A 20,026-nucleotide genomic window follows, 5' to 3' on the forward strand; every position below is an offset into this window, starting at 1 on the left:
AAAATGTGGAAAAAGTGAAGCGCTGTGTTTACTTTCCGGATGCACTGTAGATTATACATCTTAAAGTACAGATGGAGCTGCGCTCATCTGAGGCGGCTCCATCGCAGGCATGACTACACGATCTGTCCGCCTAGCCCCGCGGGGAGTGCACAGAGACGCTCTACCATTCACTAGAATGGGGCGCATTTCCGCCACGGACGCGCACGCAACCCGGACGGAGACGATCTCCCATTCTAGTGAATGAGGTGCGTCTCCATCACAGGCGCTCGTGCCCACCAGGACGGAGATGCTCTCGGCGTTAGGCAACCCAGGCACAGACGGAACCAGGATCTTAACATGCAAAGTACATTTAGAAGTGTATGTGTGGGGATACGGATGCATCAATTCATAACATGAGAAAGTACCATTTATTCAATTATACTTTGATTCATGTGATATTTCAAGGTTAACAATGGTAACAGCCATTTCGGCAGAGGAATTTACCACTGCAATGAAAAGCGTTAGCCTGTTTATTAGGGGCAGGATGTACTAAAGGAAAAATGCGATAAAAACCCTGTTTTCTGAGTTTTTACGGCATTTTCAGATGTACTAAACTTGGGATCCCAGTTTTCCAGTGCACAGAGGCCCTCTGGGGCCGAAACAGGGAGGTCCTGGCTTTGCAAAGGACAGCTTGTTTTCAGAAGAGCTGTCCTTTGTGATGCTAATCGCATATGTTAGTATATATGCCATTCGTATCATTGCAATGTCTGGCGGAATAACGTCCTCAGCATTAGTAAATCCCGCCCTAAGTGTGTGATTCTTACACTTATCCTGAACCTAGAGTCAGTGAAAACAACATTTCTAGTAGCAAGAATTGTATCTACACTTGCGTTATCACCCAAAGCATGACAGCACTCAGGAAAGACGTTCTCTGTTTAAGATCAGCAGCAACTTTACTGGAAAAAAGTCTCTGTTGCAAATAAGACATCAGCATGTAAATTAAAAACCAAGTATGTCTGTCTGTCTGTCTGTCTGTCTGTATGGGCCAGGAACGTGAGGTCAGCTAAATGGCTCAGGAGGCATTGGTTAGCACCAGAGCCAGATTTATACAAAATATATGAGCCAAGGGGTACATGTGGGCATTATACACAGGTGCAGCACTATATATCAACCAAGACATGTAACAATGTACACATATAGAAACAATAGTCAAAAATGAACATCTAACAAATTCACATGCATGGATAAACATATGTGAGGGCAATTTTAACAATAAAGGGGGTTATTCAGCATGGATCGCTATTGAGACTGAATCTGCAATTGTCTCAAAACTGCTAATCGAATGTGAAGTGTCGCCCAGAAATGTTAACAGTCGCCCACCGATGCGATCGTAACTCTGCGTATGCAGTCACAGATGGGCGTTCCATTCGTAGAAACCGAGTAACATCGGCTGTTGCAGTTGACCCATGCCTTCTCCGAATAATTCAGTCGCTCCCGCACCATGGGCCTAATTCAGACCTGGTCGCACGCAGGCTATTTTTTGCACTGCTGCGACCACATAATCGCCGCCTACAGGGGAGGGGGTAAACGCTGTGCAGGGCTGCAAACGCTTGTGCAGATAGCTACATAAACAAAAGTTTGTGCGGTCTCTGCACAACTCGGGGCTTACTCACCTGCTGCGATGAACCTGGACGGAGCTGACGTCAGGATCCCTCCTTATAAACAGCCGGGCACGCCTGCGTTCGCATGGACACTCCCTGAAAACGGTCAGTTGACGCCCACGAACGACCTCTTCCTGTCAATCTTCTAGCAAGAAGATCCGTCGCTCCCAGGCGACGGGCGTTGCCAGGGAGCGACGCGCCTGCGCATTGTGACCCATGCGTAGACGCACTTCAGACCTGATCGCACCGCTGCGAAAAACGGCAGCGTGCGATCAGGTCTGAATGACCCCCAATGTTTTAAATGGTAAGCGATGGCAGCTGATGTCAGATACACACCCTGAAAACGGCCATGACATACCTCCGTTTTCCCAACCACTTCCAACAAATGTCATGCTAACACCCATGAACAGTCACTTCCTGTTAATCACATTTCGCTGAGGCTGCGATTACAATTTGGCTTTCTCGCATGCGTAGTACATTTGCAGTACATGCGCAGTCTTCCGATTATCGCCTGATTTACATTTTTGAAAATAGCGATCCAAGATGAATGAGGGGCAAAGAATGGAATGTGCTACTAATGTGAGCAAACAGAATACAATGGAATGTGAGGTGGGCAGGGAGGGTCTGAGGTAAAGAATATTGTGCTTTAAGCAGTATCGCATGCAGGGGGTGTTTCTGAGCAACCAGAAACCCCCCTCTGATGGACCAAATGTTTTTTTTTTTCAATTTTGCAGACTGCCATTGTAGCCCCGCCCCCTTGTGACTCTGTGCCGTGATTCGCAGGTCTGCGGGAGGGTGTGGAGCCAATACGATGCGATTCACATAGAATTGCAATAGTAAGTGTAACTGTGTGTTGTGTTATATGTCTGTGTTTGTGTACTTATATATGTGTTTGTGTGTATATATATATATGTATGTATGTATGTATGTGTTCTAAGTGTGTGTGCATATATACAGCATATGTGATGTGTGTATGTGTATACTGTGTATATATATATATATATATATATACACACACACACACACACACACACACACACATATAAATGCTTGACGCCATTTTTCTCAAGGTGGACATGCATGATCTGTGCAACTGAAAAAAGTGTTCAATATATTCTATTAATCATCTTTGAGTTTTTTGTTTGTTCTGAATTACTCTCGCTGATGACACTAAACAAGGTGAATGGATTTATGTGAGTGCTGGTTCATGTGTATATATATATATATATATATATATGTATGTATATATATATATATATATATATATATATATATATAGAGAGAGAGAGAGAGAGAGAGAGAGAGAGAGAGACATACACACACACCTAGAAGGAAACCCCCATTACGAATCCTGCGTTTGCCCCTGTCAAGGGTGGGGAACTTTAGCCTGCTTATTTCTCATTCATTTAAGCAGTTATAGAGTTCTAAATGCAAAAGCCTGGAACTGCAGTAATATTGTAAAAGATTAGGTAACCTGAAGGAGAAACCAAGTAGTATTTTCAAACATTTTATCAATAGTGATTTGTAACGGGACAGGCAGGGCTAGAAGATAAGTCTCACAATTCTTGTGGAATAGTTTCACACCATTTTCAGTATCAGAAAGTGCATTGTGCCTATCAAAGTAAATATGGTCTAGAATGGTTGTCTGCAATTCCCTAATAGAAGATGCTGATCTGTTATCCATTTGTCTAGAATAAGTTTCTTCACCAAAGTCAGGAGCGGTTCTAGGCACGGGCAAGCACCCACCTGCGCCCCTCATCCCGCTCCCCAGCTGCAGCAGGCGCTGTGGGCTGTGTGGGCGCCCGCTGCAGCCAGCGCCAGCGTTAGATGCTAGAGGTCCTAATTGACCTCTAGTGTCTGTGTGGCTCTGCTATGGGAGAGACATCATAACATCGCTCACGCAGAGAGAAGCAGGCAGCCAGAGACGGAGGGCAGCGTAGCAGCGGTCGGGTAGCAGGAGCGGGGCTGGTAAGTATTGTGTGTGTTTTTTTTGTGTGTGTTTGTAAGCGGCGCTACTGGGGGCACAACTACAGGGGGCACAGCTACAGGAGACACAACTGCTGGGGGGCAAATCTACTGGGGGCACATCTACTGGGGTCACAACTACAGGGGGCACAGCTACTGGGGGCACAGATACAAGGGGCACAACTACTTGGGCAAATATACTGGGGGCACAGCTACAGGGGGCACAACTACAGGGGCCATACCTATGGCCATGCCCCTTTCCTATGAAGCTACGCCCCTATTTTTGGGCGCACGCATTCAGCGCGCACCTACTCTTATTTACCTGTCGGTTAAGTATAAGCTGTTTAATAAATTGATTAGCAATTTTGGAAACAATCCTAACAAAACTCCCTCCCATAATAAATGCATGTTTGAATAAATGACCCTTTAAAAAATGTCACTCAATGTTTTGTCTTTCATGTTTTTTTCTGTAAAGTTCTCAAAAATAATGTTTAAATTTAGTCTATTTTGTGAGAGGGGCTTGAAGCTATTTATTCTAAGTCCCTTTAGTAATGGGACCTTGATATCCATATGAGGTATAATAGTTTTCTGGCTTTGGATCTCACCACTTTGAGACCATCGATAGATGGGGAATAGCCGCTCATCATAGAGATCTCCAAGATGGACATGGTGGCATCCTGAGTACCAAGGAATCTGCAAGAAAAGTTACAGACACTCAGGTGTATTCAGCTCTTTGAAGACCAATCATTAGGTAAATTACTAAATCCATTAAGATACTTTTTTTATTTTGTTTCTTGTAGCATAAAGTACTTTTGAAAAAAAACAAACATCGTTGGATCATAGGAGATCTCTTTCTTCAAGGAAATGTCTAAGTTTATCAGTCTAAGTAAAACTAGAATTTAGCTTTATTAGTAAATCTTTGACTTACTTGGTGCAGATCTCAATGGAGACGGATGATATAGAATCGTCTGGCTTCTTAGCTGCATGGAAAGTTTGTTAGAGTCTTAAATTATGTTCACTCCTACATAATGTCACTGCACAAATGTCAGATCTTTCTCCTTGCCCTGCTATCCCAATATTTTCACTGGTATCCAATTATAACTTTATCCTTTAGTTCTCTGTGTTTGCCAATGCATTGCTGCTATCTTTATCATAATCTGCCTACCCCCCCCCCCCCCTCCCCCTTTTTATTGTCATGTTCCTTTCTGATAATGCACTGTGAAATTATAACTCCATCCCCTACTTTACATACATTTGCATAGATCTGATGGTGTTCTATGAAACTAGAACATCCCCTTTAATTTACTGCATATCTGCCACCTATTGAATCCCAACTCTCTGTTGATGATGGAGTCAATTAAAAGCTGACATTATTTGGGGGGGAAAGTGTAGTTCTCAGCTTCTGCAATTGGACCAAATGGTAAAGTAATGAGAAATAGCTGATTTCTACCATGATATATGTGTTTAATTCCATTTACATACACTGTATCTCTATAGGTTATCTTATCAAGTAACACATTTTTCAGTGCTAACTAATCCCATCTCAAGATGGTGCTACATTACCCAGGAAAGAATCCAGCCACTGGCACATCCATTACAGGTGCAGGATGTGTGGTGCACATGTAGTGGTGGATTAAGAGAGTAGGGGTCCATGCACAGTCTACATTTGGCCCCCTCTCACTAGTGCAAATGCCAAGTAGGCTCTGCCACTGTCTGGTATGCATTTGCTGATATTCCAGATCATGGTATCCATGCCAACATCACCGTCGGAAGTGTGTAATCTGGTGGTGACATCAGGGAATCATCCTAATGATCCACACACTCCCACCACACATCACTAGGACACCTAATGTACATCTACAAATACCGGCATACTAATGACTGGGAGACAGTAATAACATGTATCTGGAGACTTTATCCCCAGATCTCCAGATCCCTTTAACAGATACCTAATAGGTAAACAATACATGTATTATGACTGGCCTGATTACTGTGATAGGCTCTGGGACCATCAAACACTGGGGTTTATTTTCTATATGATTGGCTTAACACATATCCCTTTAAATTGTGAGATAAAATATGTGTTTGGTATGTTTATGACTAACACTATCACTGTGATAGGCTCATGACACATCAATCACTTGACTTCTGTACAGGATTGGATTATTAAATGCCTCTACAGTTGGATTGGAAATAACAAGAGCTTGGCAACAGGGAGCCTTAGGGGTTAATATATATACAGAAAGAAGAAGCGTTTTATGTTTTCTATACTTTTTATCATGGATAGCTATCAGGTATTCTCTCATTCATCATCCAATGCCCTTGAGGCAAACAACTGGAAAGCAGAAATAACAGAGATCCCAGTACAGGTCAGCTCTTTCTTATGTACCAATATACTGTAGATGTACTCAGTTCTATGTCCTGCAATAGACCATCATTCTTTTCTGTACACTTGCAAGTAGTGATGAGCACCGGAAATTTTTCGGGTTTTGGTTTTGGGTTCGGTTCCGCGGCCGTGTTTTGGGTTCGAATGCGTTTTGGCAAAACCTCACCGAATTTTTTTTGTCAGATTCGGGTGTGTTTTTGATTCGGGTGTTTTTTTCAAAAAACCCTAAAAAACAGCTTAAATCATAGAATTTGGGGGTCATTTTGATCCCAAAGTATTATTAACCTCAATAACCATAATTTCCACTCATTTTCAGTCTATTCTGAACACCTCACAATATTATTTTTAGTCCTAAAATTTGCACCGAGGTCGCTGGATGACTAAGCTCAGCGACCCAAGTGGCCGACACAAACACCTGGCCCATCTAGGAGTGGCACTGCAGTGTCACGCAGGATGGCCCTTCAAAAAACTACTCCCCAAACAGCACATGAAGCAAAGAAGAAAAAAAAGATGCGCAATGAGGTAGCTGTGTGACTAAGATAAGCGACCCAAGTGGCCGACACAAACACCTGGCCCATCTAGGAGTGGCACTGCAGTGTCACGCAGGATGGCCCTTCCAAAAACTACTCCCCAAACAGCACATGACACAAAGAAAAATTAAAGAAAAAAGAGGTGCAAGATGGAATTGTCCTTGGGCCCTCCCACCCACCCTTATGTTGTATAAACAGGACATGCACACTTTAACCAACCCATCATTTCAGTGACAGGGTCTGCCACACGACTGTGACTGAAATGACGGGTTGGTTTGGACCCCCACCAAAAAAGAAGCAATTAATCTCTCCTTGCACAAACTGGCTCTACAGAGGCAAGATGTCCACCTCATCATCATTCTCCGATATATCACCGTGTACATCCCCCTCCTCACAGATTATCAATTCGTCCCCACTGGAATCCACCATCTCAGCTCCCTGTGTACTTTGTGGAGGCAATTGCTGCTGGTGAATGTCTCCACGGAGGAATTGATTATAATTCATTTTAATGAACATCATCTTCTCCACATTTTCTGGATGTAACCTCGTACGCCGATTGCTGACAAGGTGAGCGGCGGCACTAAACACTCTTTCGGAGTACACACTTGTGGGAGGGCAACTTAGGTAGAATAAAGCCAGTTTGTGCAAGGGCCTCCAAATTGCCTCTTTTTCCTGCCAGTATAAGTACGAACTGTCTGACGTGCCTACTTGGATGCGGTCACTCATATAATCCTCCACCATTCTTTCAATGGGGAGAGAATCATATGCAGTGACAGTAGACGACATGTCCGTAATCGTTGTCAGGTCCTTCAGTCCGGACCAGATGTCAGCATCAGCAGTCGCTCCAGACTGCCCTGCATCACCGCCAGCGGGTGGGCTCGGAATTCTGAGCCTTTTCCTCGCACCCCCAGTTGCGGGAGAATGTGAAGGAGGAGATGTTGACAGGTCGTGTTCCGCTTGACTTGACAATTTTGTCACCAGCAGTTCTTTGAACCCCAGCAGACTTGTGTCTGCCGGAAAGAGAGATCCAAGGTAGGTTTTAAATCTAGGATCGAGCACGGTGGCCAAAATGTAGTGCTCTGATTTCAACAGATTGACCACCCGTGAATCCTTGTTAAGCGAATTAAGGGCTCCATCCACAAGTCCCACATGCCTAGCGGAATCGCTCTGTGTTAGCTCCTCCTTCAATGTCTTCAGCTTCTTCTGCAAAAGCCTGATGAGGGGAATGACCTGACTCAGGCTGGCAGTGTCTGAACTGACTTCACGTGTGGCAAGTTCAAAAGGTTGCAGAACCTTGCACAACGTTGAAATCATTCTCCACTGCGCTTGAGACAGGTGCATTCCACCTCCTATATCGTGCTCAGTTGTATAGGCTTGAATGGCCTTTTGCTGCTCCTCCAACCTCTGAAGCATATAGAGGGTTGAATTCCACCTCGTTACCACTTCTTGCTTCAGATGATGGCAGGGCAGGTTCAGGCGTTTTTGGTGGTGCTCCAGTCTTCTGTACGTGGTGCCTGTACGCCGAAAGTGTCCCGCAATTCTTCTGGCCACCGACAGCATCTCTTGCACGCCCCTCTCGTTTTTTAAATAATTCTGCACCACCAAATTCAAGGTATGTGCAAAACATGGGACGTGCTGGAATTTGCCCAGATTTAATGCACACACAATATTGCTGGCGTTGTCCGATGCCACAAATCCACAGGAGAGTCCAATTGGGGTAAGCCATTCCGCGATGATCTTCCTCAGTTGCCGTAAGAGGTTTTCAGCTGTGTGCGTATTCTGGAAAGCGGTGATACAAAGCGTAGCCTGCCTAGGAAAGAGTTGGCGTTTGCGAGATGCTGCTACTGGTGCCGCCGCTGCTGTTCTTGCGGCGGGAGTCCATACATCTACCCAGTGGGCTGTCACAGTCATATAGTCCTGAGCCTGCCCTGCTCCACTTGTCCACATGTCCGTGGTTTAGTGGACATTGGGTACAACTGCATTTTTTAGGACACTGGTGAGTCTTTTTCTGAGGTCTGTGTACATTTTCGGTATCGCCTGCCTACAGAAATGGAACCTAGATGGTATTTGGTACCGGGGACACAGTACCTCCAACAAGTCTCTAGTTGGCTCTGCAGTAATGATGGATACCGGAACCACGTTTCTCACCGCCCAGGATGCCAAGGCCTCAGTTATCCGCTTTGCAGCAGGATGACTGCTGTGATATTTCATCTTCCTCGCAAAGGACTGTTGGACAGTCAATTGCTTGGTGGAAGTAGTAAAAGTGGTCTTACGACTTCCCCTCTGGGATGACCATCGACTCCCAGCAGCAACAACAGCAGCGCCAGCAGCAGTAGGCGTTACACGCAAGGATGCATCGGAGGAATCCCAGGCAGGAGAGGACTCGTCAGAATTGCCAGTGACATGGCCTGCAGGACTATTGGCATTCCTTGGGAAGGAGGAAATTGACACTGAGGGAGTTGGTGGGGTGGTTTGCGTGAGCTTGGTTACAAGAGGAAGGGATTTACTGGTCAGTGGACTGCTTCCGCTGTCGCCCAAAGTTTTTGAACTTGTCACTGACTTATGATGAATGCGCTGCAGGTGACGTATAAGGGAGGATGTTCCGAGGTGGTTAACGTCCTTACCCCTACTTATTACAGCTTGACAAAGGCAACACACGGCTTGACAAATGTTGTCCGCATTTCTGTTGAAATACTTCCACACCGAAGAGCTGATTTTTTTGGTATTTTCACCAGGCATGTCAATGGCCCTATTCCTCCCACGGACAACAGGTGTCTCCCCGGGTGCCTGACTTAAACAAACCACCTCACCATCAGAATCCTCCTGGTCAATTTCCTCCCCAGCGCCAGCAACACCCATATCCTCCTCATCCTGGTGTACTTCAACACTGACATCTTCAATCTGACTATCAGGAACTGGACTGCGGGTGCTCCTTCCAGCACTTGCAGGGGGCGTGCAAATGGTGGAAGGCGCATGCTCTTCACGTCCAGTGTTGGGAAGGTCAGGCATCGCAAACGACACAATTGGACTCTCCTTGTGGATTTGTGATTTCGAAGAACGCACAGTTCTTTGCTGTGCTTTTGCCAGCTTGAGTCTTTTCATTTTTCTAGCGAGCGGCTGAGTGCTTCCATCCTCATGTGAAGCTGAACCACTAGCCATGAACATAGGCCAGGGCCTCAGCCGTTCCTTGCCACTCCGTGTGGTAAATGGCATATTGGCAAGTTTACGCTTCTCCTCCGACAATTTTATTTTAGATTTTTGAGTCCTTTTTTTACTGATATTTGGTGTTTTGGATTTTACATGCTCTGTACTATGACATTGGGCATCGGCCTTGGCAGACGACGTTGATGGCATTTCATCGTCTCGGCCATGACTAGTGGCAGCAGCTTCAGCACGAGGTGGAAGTCGATCTTGATCTTTCCCTATTTTTGGAACCTCAACATTTTTGTTCTCCATATTTTAATAGGCACAACTAAAAGGCACCTCAGGTAAATAATGGAGATGGATGGATACTAGTATACTTATGGATGGACGAGCGACTGCCGACACAGAGGTAGCTACAGCCGTGGACTACCGTACTGCGTCTGCTGCTAATATAGACTGGATGATAATGATATAAAAAATATATATATATCACTACTGCAGCCGGACAGGTATATATTATATAATGACGGACCTGCTGGACACTGTCAGCACTGCAGACTCCTAAAGTAAGCTACTAGTATCAAGAAGATAGAAAAAAAAAAACACCACAGGTAGGTGGTATACAATTATGGATGGACGAGCGACTGCCGACACAGAGGTAGCTACAGCCGTGGACTACCGTACTGCGTCTGCTGCTAATATAGACTGGATGATAATGATATAAAAAATATATATCACTACTGCAGCCGGACAGGTATATATTATATAATGACGGACCTGCTGGACACTGTCAGCACTGCAGACTCCTAAAGTAAGCTACTAGTATCAAGAAGATAGAAAAAAAAAAAACACCACAGGTAGGTGGTATACAATTATGGATGGACGAGCGACTGCCGACACAGAGGTAGCTACAGCCGTGGACTACCGTACTGTGTCTGCTGCTAATATAGACTGGATGATAATGATATAAAAAATATATATATATATCACTACTGCAGCCGGACAGGTATATATTATATAATGACGGACCTGCTGGACACTGTCAGCACTGCAGACTCCTAAAGTAAGCTACTAGTATCAAGAAGATAGAAAAAAAAACCACAACAGGTAGGTGGTATACAATTATGGATGGACGAGCGACTGCCGACACAGAGGTAGCTACAGCCATGGACTACCGTACTGCGTCTGCTGCTAATATAGACTGGATGATAATGATATAAAAAATATATATATATCACTGCTGCAGCCGGACAGGTATATATTATATAATGACGGACCTGCTGGACACTGTCAGCACTGCAGACTCCTAAAGTAAGCTACTAGTATCAAGAAGATAGAAAAGAAAAAAAACACCACAGGTAGGTGGTATACAATTATGGATGGACGAGCGACTGCCGACACAGAGGTAGCTACAGCCGTGGACTACCGTACTGCGTCTGCTGCTAATATAGACTGGATGATAATGATATAAAAAATATATATATATCACTACTGCAGGACAGGTATATATTATATAATGACGGACCTGCTGGACACTGTCAGCAGAATGCGTTTATAGAATAAAAACACCACACGACGAGTGTTTAACTTTTTCAGGCAGACAATCACAATATACTGGTGGTCAGTGGTCACTGGTCAGTCACACTGGCAGTGGCACTCTGGCAGCAAAAGTGTGCACTGTTAATGTACTCCTGCTATAACTGCTCCCCAGTCTCCCCCACAATTAAGCGGTGTGAGCAGTGAGCACTCAGCACAGTCAGATATACATAGATGATGCAGCACACTGAGGCTGAGCACAGATATGGTATACTGTGTCACTGTGTATCGTTTTTTTTCAGGCAGAGAACGGATTATATTAAATAATAATAAAACTGCACTGGTGGTCACTGGTCAGTCACTAGTAAACTCTGCACTCTCTGAGTACTCCTAAGCTCCAGTAAATCAAGTGTCTCACTCTCACTCTCTATTTCTATTCTAAACGGAGAGGACGCAAGCCACGTCCTCTCCCTATCAATCTCAATGCACGTGTGAAAATGGCGGCGACGCGCGGCTCCTTATATAGAATCCGAGTCTCGCGATAGAATCCGAGCCTCGCGAGAATCCGACAGCGGGATGATGACGTTCGGGCGCGCTCGGATTAACCGAGCAAGGCGGGAAGATCCGAGTCTGCCTCGGACCCGTGTAAAAAGGCTGAAGTTCGGGGGGGTTCGGATTCCGAGGAACCGAACCCGCTCATCACTACTTGCAAGCAGACAGTATTGATGATACTACTGTATGAATATGTGTGGTAGAGACAACACTAATGTCATGCTATATATAAAAAGCTTACAGTATATCTACTTTAAATAACATTAGTGCAAACTGCTACCTGATCTTAACCACTTACCTGACAATTTTTCCCTTCAAAACCATTCATAACATTGTGTACAGTATTTTTTTTTAAATGTAAATATAGTTTTAAAAAGTATTTTTTTTAAATATTTAAAAATGATATTATGCACATCTGCAGAATGCATCTCCTCATAAAAAACTGGGGGACACAGTGGGGCGGTGTGGTCGCATGTGATCTGACCATGCAAATTAAGTGGTCAAAACGTCTGAAAACCAGGAACAACGCTGATATCTGCTGTTCAAAGTTGGAAACTTTTTTTCCTCCTTTTGCTATTCTGAATACCTGAGTCAGAAATGTTTAAAGTAATTTTTTTCAGTATGTTCTCATGAAATATCAAATATTTATTTATTAACAGTTTCTTATATAGCACAGTATATTCCATTACGCTTTAAGGCCAGTATTCACTGGCCGATGTGGGAGAGATGTGTGCTGAGCGAACCGCTCAGCACACATCTCTCCCACCACTCAGCACAGCGTGATGTGTGCTGAGCATGCGGGGGGAGACGGGGGGAGGCGCTCATTTCATCCAGCGGGTGAAGTGAGCGACCTGCTAGATTGGCCTGCATGCAGGCCAGTCTAGCACCAGCGATAGCGATGCGCGGGGCTGCGCATCGCTATCGCTGTGAGGGGTACACACGGAGCGATCATGCTTAAATTCTATTCCAGTCAGATTGCTTAGATTTTAAGCAGCGATCGCTCCGTGAGTACCCCCCTTTACAATTGGATATGAAAATAGCATTTTGATAACCTACCGGTAAATCCTTTTCTCCTAGTTCGTAGAGGATGCTGGGGATGACATCAAGACCATGGGGTATAGACGGGATCCACAGGAGACATGGGCACTCTAAAGACTTTTCATTGGGTGTGAACTGGCTCCTCCCTCTATGCCCCTCCTCCAGACCCCAGTTGTAGGAACTGTGCCCAGGGAGACTGACATTCCAAAGAAAGGAATTACTTAACTAGTGGTGAGATATCTACCAACTCACTCCCTCAACCATGCCGCACACATGGCATTCAACATAACACATGCCAACAGGCATGAACTAATTGCAGCAACATGCTGAAACCAAGATAACACAACTTGTGTAACTGTAATAACTAAACTGCAGGTAAAGTACGCACTGGGACGGGTGCCCAGCATCCTCTACAGACTAGGAGAAAAGGATTTACCGGTAGGTTATCAAAATCCTATTTTCTCATACGTCCTAGAGGATGCTGGGGATGACATCAAGACCATGGGGTCTATACCAAAGCTCCAGTACGGGCGGGAGAGTGCGGATGACCCTGCAGCACCGATTGACCAAACTTTAGGTCCTCATCGGCCAAGGTGTCAAACTTGTAGAACTTAGCAAATGTGTTTGACCCTGACCAAGTAGCTGCTCGGCAAAGTTGTAATGCCGAGACCCCCCGGGCAGCCGCCCAGTATGAGCCCACCTTCCTAGTGGAGTGGGCCTTTACCGACGTCGGTAACGGCAATCCAGCCGTAGTATGAGCTTGCTGAATCGTATTTCAAATCCAACGTGCAATAGTCTGCTTGGAAGCAGGACAGCCAATCTTGTTGTGATCATACAGGACAACAGAGCCTCTGTTTTCCATATACGAGCTGTTCTAGCAACATAGATTTTCAAAGCTCTAACCACATCTAGAGACTTTGAATCAGTGAATGTGTCAGTAACTACTGGCACCACAATAGGTTGGTTTATGTGAAAAGCAGAAACCACCTTTGGAAGTAAATGTTGGCGAGTTCGCAACTCTGCCCTATCTTCATAGAAAATCAGGTAAGGGCTCTTGTGAGACAAGGCCCCCAATTCCGACACCCGCCTTGCGGATGCCAATGCCAAAAGCATCACAACTTTCCAAGTGAGAAACTTCAACTCTATCTTTTGTAGAGGCTCAAACCAATCCGATTGAAGGAACTGCAATACCACGTTAAGGTCCCATGGTGCCACTGGAGGCACGAATGGAGGCTGGATGTGCAGTACCCCTTTCACGAAGGTCTGAACCTCTGGAAGAGAGGCCAATTGTTTTTGGAAGAACACTGACAAGGCCGAAATCTGGACCTTGATTGATACCAATCATAGGCCCGTCTCCACACCATCCTGCAAAAAAATGGAGAAAACGTCCTAAGTGAAACTCTTCCGTAGGAGCTTTCTTGGATTAACACCAAGACACATATTTTCTCCAAATACGGTGGTAATGTTTTGACGTTACTCCCTTTCTGGCCTGAATAAGGGTGGGGATGACCTCCTTAGGAATACCCTTCCTGGCTAGGATACAGCGCTCAACAGCCATGCCGTCAGACGTAGCCGCGGTAAGTCTTGGTACACAGCAGGTCCTCCCGAGGAGGAAGAGGCCGAGGATCTCCTATGAGTAACTGCTGAAGATCTGGGTACCAAGACCTTCTTGGCCAGTCTGGGGCAATGAAGATTGCTCGAACCCTTGTCTTTCTTATGATCCTGAGTACTTTTGGGATCAGCGGAAGTGGAGGGAAAACATACACTGACGGAAACACCCACTGGGTCACCAGTGCATCCACTGCTACTGCTTGAGGGTCTCTCGACCTGGAGTATCTCTGAAACTTCTTGTTGAGACGAGACACCATCATGTCTATTTGAGGAACTCCCCAAAGACTTGTCACCTCTGCGAAGACTTCTTGGTGGAGGCCCCACTCTCATGGATGGAGATCGTGTCTGCTGAGGAAGTCTGCTTCCCAGTTGTCTACTCTCGGAATGAATATCGCCGACAGAGCTTGTAGATGTTTTTCTGGCCAGCGGAGGATTTTTGTCGCCTCTGCCATTGCCGTTCTGCTTTTCGTTCCGCCCTGCCTGTTTATGTATGCAACTGCTGTTACATTGTCCGCCTGGATCTGCATGGGACGGTCTTGAAGAAGATGTACCGCTTGTTGAAGGCCGTTGTAAATGGCTCTTAGCTCCAGAACGTTTATGTGAAGGCAGGCTTCCTGTTGTGACCAACGTCCCTGGAAGTTTTCTCCCTGAGAGACTGCTCCCCTGTCTCGGAGACTTGCATCCGTGGTTACTAGGACCCAGTCCTGAATCCCGAACCTGCGTCCATCTAGCAGGTGAGAGCTGTGCAACCACCACAGGAGCGAAATCCTGGTTTTTGACAAGATTATCTTTCTGTGCATGTGTAGGTGTGACCCCGACCACTTGTCCAACAGGTCCCACTGGAATACTCTGGCATGAAACCTGCCAAACTGTATGGCCTCGTAGGCCGCCACCATCTTCCCCAACAACCGAATGCACTGATGGATCGACACACTTGATGGTTTCAATATCTGTTTTACCATTTTCTGGATTTCCAAAGTCTTTTCCAGCGGAAGAAATACTCTCTGAACTTCTGTGTCCAGAATCATCCCCAGGACAGACAACCTTGTCGTCGGTTCCAACTGTGACTTTGGGTATTTTATGATCCACCCGTGTTGTTGGAGTATTGACAGGGAGAGGGATATGTTTTGTAATAACTGCTCCCTGGATCTCGCCTTTATCAGGAGGTCGTCCAGATAATGGATTATATTGACTCCTTTCTGATGAAGGAGGACCATCATCTCCGCCATCACCTTGGTGAATACCCTCGGCGCCATGGAGAGACCGAAAGGTAACATCTGGAATTGGTAATGGCAATCCTGAATCGCGAATCTCAGATAAACCTGGTGAGGAGGATAAATGGGAACATGCAGGTAAGCATCCTTTATGTCCACCAACACTAAGTAGTCCCCCTCCTCCAGACTGGCAATCACCGCCCGAAGTGATTCCATCCCTAACTTGGACCTTTTCAGGAAGAAATTCAGATCTTTTAGATTTACGATCGGTCTGACCGAGCTATCCGGCTTCGGAACAACAAAGTGGCTTGAATTAAAACCCTGCCTTTGTTGTGACAACGGTACCAGGACTATAACCTGGTCTTGACATAATTTTTGGATTGCCGCTGTTACTGCTTCTCTCTCTGGCGGAGAAGCTGGCAAGGTCGATTTGAAAAATCGGCATGGGGGAACGTCTTGAAACTCTAGTTTGTATCCCTGGGATACTATTTGCAATACCCAGGGATCCAGGCCAGACAGAATCCAATCCTGGCTGAAGAGCTTGAGATGTGCCCCCACCCGAGCGGCCTCCCGCAAGGGAGTTCCAGTGTCATGGTGTGGATTTGGCTGAATTAGGGGTAGATTTCTGCTCCTTGGAACCTGGAGCCGGTGTGGGCTTCTTTCCCCTTCCCCTTCCCCTACCTGCAAAGAAGGGGGAACCTCTCACCTTTTTGTATTTATTGGGCAGAAAGGACTGCATTTGTGGGTGATAGGTCTTTTTTGCCGGTGCAGGCGCAGAGGCCATCGCCAAATAAGGCCTCATCTTTATATGGGAGAACCTCCATGTTTCTTTTGGAATCTGCATCCGTGTTCCACTGGCGAGTCCATAACGCCCGCCTAGCCGATACTGCCATGGTAGCGGCCTGTGAACTCAAGAGTCCTATATCCTTCATTGCTTCCAGCATGTAGGCGGCAGCGTCCTTAATATTCCTTAACTTAAGGAGTATCTCATCTTTATCAATCGTGTCAATTTCTGATGACACGCTTTCTGACCATTTTTCAATAGCGCGACTCACCCATGAGCAGGCAATAGTGGGCCTGAGCAGTGTACCATTGGTAACATAAATGGATTTCAATGTTGTTTCCATTTTGCGGTCTGCCGGCTCTTTAAGAGAAGCCGTGCCAGGAGCAGGGAGAATGACCTTCTTTGTCAACCTGGAAAGTGCACTGTCTAACACAGGGGGTGACTCCCATTTTTTCCTGTCTTCAACCGGGAAAGGATAAGCTATGTGAATCCTTTTGGGAATACAATTTTTTTTATCAGGATTCACCCACATCCCTTCAAACAGTGCATTTAGTTTGTGTGAAGGAGGGAACGTGACTTTGGATTTCTTTTCCTTACATAAATAAGCTTTCTCCTGAGGTACAGGAGTGCTTTCTGTAACCTCCAACATGTCCCTTATAGCCACAATCATATATTGTATACTTTTTGAAAATTTATGATCTATTTCTCTGGATTCACTATTGTCGACACAAGAATCAGAATCCGTGTCGGTATCAGTGTTTACAACATTTGCAAATGGTCTCTTATGTGACCCAGAGGGGCCGCCCGCATAAAGAACAACAGAATCCTGAAAAATCACATCTTCCACAGATTTTCTCCAGCATGCAGCCTTAGATTCAGACTTATCTAATCTACGGTTAATCAGATGCATACTGTCATGTATCTCTTTCACCCATGCAGGCTCTTGGTTTGCCGGTAGCGCCACCACATTACAACTCTGTGTCCCTAAAATGGCTTCCTCCGGGGAGGAACTCCCTGCCTCAGACATGCCTCACACGTGTACACCACACTCACAGACACACTGGGACTTATTTTGGGGACAGACCCACGGTAAAATCTGTCAGAGGGACACAGGATAGGAGCAGCCAGTTCACAAACCCAGCGCCAGTAATGCCTGTGAACACAGTATGTCCACAGCCCAAAAGCGCTTTTAAATAGTAATATACACTATCAAATGCACCACAATCACTTTGTGCCCCCCCCTTTATAGCACTCTGTACTTGTCAGAAGTGGAGGAGAGGACCAGCGTGTTCTCTGCAGCCTGAGTAGAGAGAGAAAATGGTGCTAAGTAGTGTGCTGGCTGCCTGAGGAAGAAGCTCCGCCCCTCAGTATCCATGACAATATTTATACTGGCGGGGGTAGGGCTGTGCCAGCGGCATCCTATGCCCCCTTTTAGCCAGTTTGAGGTATTTTTCTTGCTGCCCAGGGCGCCCCCCCCCCCCCCGCCCTGCACCCTGCAGTGCCTGTGTGTGTGGGCAACATGGCGCGCTGCGCTCCCGCCAGCCGCGCCGCACCTCAGCCGTCACTTACTTGATTGAAGATCATTCTTCTCATACTCACCTGTCTTCTGACTCCTGGCTCTGTGAGGGGGGTGACGGCGTGCTGTGGGAGTGAGCATCTAGACACAGCTAGCGTTCGGTTCCCTTCAGGAGCTAATGGTGTACTGTCAGCCAGAAACAGAGCCATGAAACTCTGAGGAAGTTGGTTCTGCTTCTGCCCCCTCAGTCCCACGAAGCAGGGAGTCTGATGCCAGCAGATCTCCCTGAAAATAAAAAATCTAACATAAGTCTTTTCAGAGAAACTCAGTAGAGATCCTCAGAGTGCATCCAGTCGACCTGGGCACATTTCTAAAACTGGGGTCTGGAGGAGGGGCATAGAGGGAGGAGCCAGTTCACACCCAATGAAAAGTCTTTAGAGTGCCTATGTCTCCTGCGGATCCCGTCTATACCCCATGGTCTTGATGTCGTCCCCAGCATCCTCTAGGACGTATGTGAAATGCTAATTTGTTTTATTGTGCCATTTTATATTGTCACCCTGATTTAACTAATACAATACCTGAAGGATCACATCAGTAATACTGTTCCTATCAATAGTTCTATTAACATTGAATTGTGATCATATATTTCTTTAACACGAGGGGGGAAATGTAATAGGGTGTGAGAATCAGAAAGTGAGAGATTTTGGTCAAATTCTCCTTTTTTTTTTAAAGTGGCAATCATTTACATGGCAAAACTTGGCTGATTTTGCCATGTAAATGATTGCCACTTTAAAAAAAAAAGGAGAATTTGTCCACACCACCACCCGAGGAGGAATAGATTAGTGTGGTGATCTAAGGTCGCCATCGGCCCCGAATCGTGCTGAGCGCAGTGAGCCTGCAAGGGGACATGCTGAGCTCGATGTCGGGATTCCAACCGTTGGGATACTGAATCCCTTCTCTGGGCTTCTCCCGGAGAGCAGTTTTTCAATGTAGGCAAGTTTGGGTTATATTGCACTGTACTGTATTTTCCTGTAACCTAGATCTTTGTGTGTTGCGCTGAAAGGTCTGCGGACAGTTCAGCAGCAGTAAAAGGTAGCAGTAACTGCCTGTCACATTAACATCATGTTGCTGAGAGCTCCGCCCCCTTTTATGTCAGGGCTGATCCTAGCGCCTTCGGATAGTCGAGGCAGGTGCAACCTTACCCCCACCTCCTGCACCACAACTCACTACCCGTAAACATCTCCTGCTACTTGCAAAATAAAAAAAGTTGTAATAAAAAAGGAATCACCCAATCTCCATAGTACAGGTCTTATGTGGCTCTGATGCAAGGGGTCTGCTCTGCCACTTCCAGAAAGTGGGACCCCATGGCCCATGCCTAGTGGAAATTCTACCACTGGTTCCAGATATAACTGATGTCTCATCTGTACAGCACAACGGGAGGCAATCACGAGACCACCTGTCAGGATCCCGGTAGTCACAATGTCAACGCCGGAATCCCGATAGGCGGTGAGATGCCGCCGCCAGAATACCGGCACCACAGGCTTTTCTCCTTCTGTTGGGGTCCACGACACCCATAGAGGGAGACTATAACCCGCGGCGTGCGCAGCTTTCTAGCACTTGCCATGCTGCCGGTATACTGGTTGCCGGGATCCTGCTGTCGGGATCATGACAGCCGGGATCCCAGCCACCGGTAAAGTGTATGTATTCCCAGCAATACAGATACATGTTGCAAAATAACAATTATAAGCACACTTATACTCACCTCCAGGCTCATCCCTAATTGTTACCGATAGATCAAAGTTATTACATTCCTTCTCCGTTTCTGTCTCAATACCGTAATACACAGAAAACACCTGGAGAGATAAAGACAGCAGCAATTACATAATGCCATATACAACAGTCAGTAGTATCAATGATATGATGCGGTTTGTGGTGACTGTAAATTAATTCTTTTCCTATAACTATTTCAGATTGATGAAATATACGTTGCTGCATACTGTACAGCTAGTACCTTGCCTCTTCTTATTCTGCCCTGATAGGGGCAGAATACATAGGGTGGGATGTAATGAAGTCCGGGTTCAGCGGCCAAGCTGGATGCTGGACAAACTCT

The 20,026-nt window shown here is 45.9% G+C and overlaps 1 protein-coding gene across 1 annotated transcript in view; it reads right to left on the minus strand.

The window, feature by feature from the left end:
• Window positions 1-20,026, minus strand: part of LOC134936128 (complement C3-like) — a 613,812-nt gene that overhangs the window by 43,651 nt on the left and 550,135 nt on the right. The window contains exons 32-34 of the mRNA XM_063931045.1: window positions 19,679-19,769; window positions 4,534-4,585; window positions 4,211-4,298 (exon numbers count right to left, since the gene is read on the minus strand). Coding sequence (XP_063787115.1) covers window positions 4,211-4,298; window positions 4,534-4,585; window positions 19,679-19,769 — 231 coding nt within the window. The remainder of the gene's footprint in view (window positions 1-4,210; window positions 4,299-4,533; window positions 4,586-19,678; window positions 19,770-20,026) is intronic.

Source organism: Pseudophryne corroboree, chromosome 6 (assembly GCF_028390025.1).
Source record: "Pseudophryne corroboree isolate aPseCor3 chromosome 6, aPseCor3.hap2, whole genome shotgun sequence".
Lineage (NCBI taxonomy): Eukaryota > Metazoa > Chordata > Amphibia > Anura > Myobatrachidae > Pseudophryne > Pseudophryne corroboree.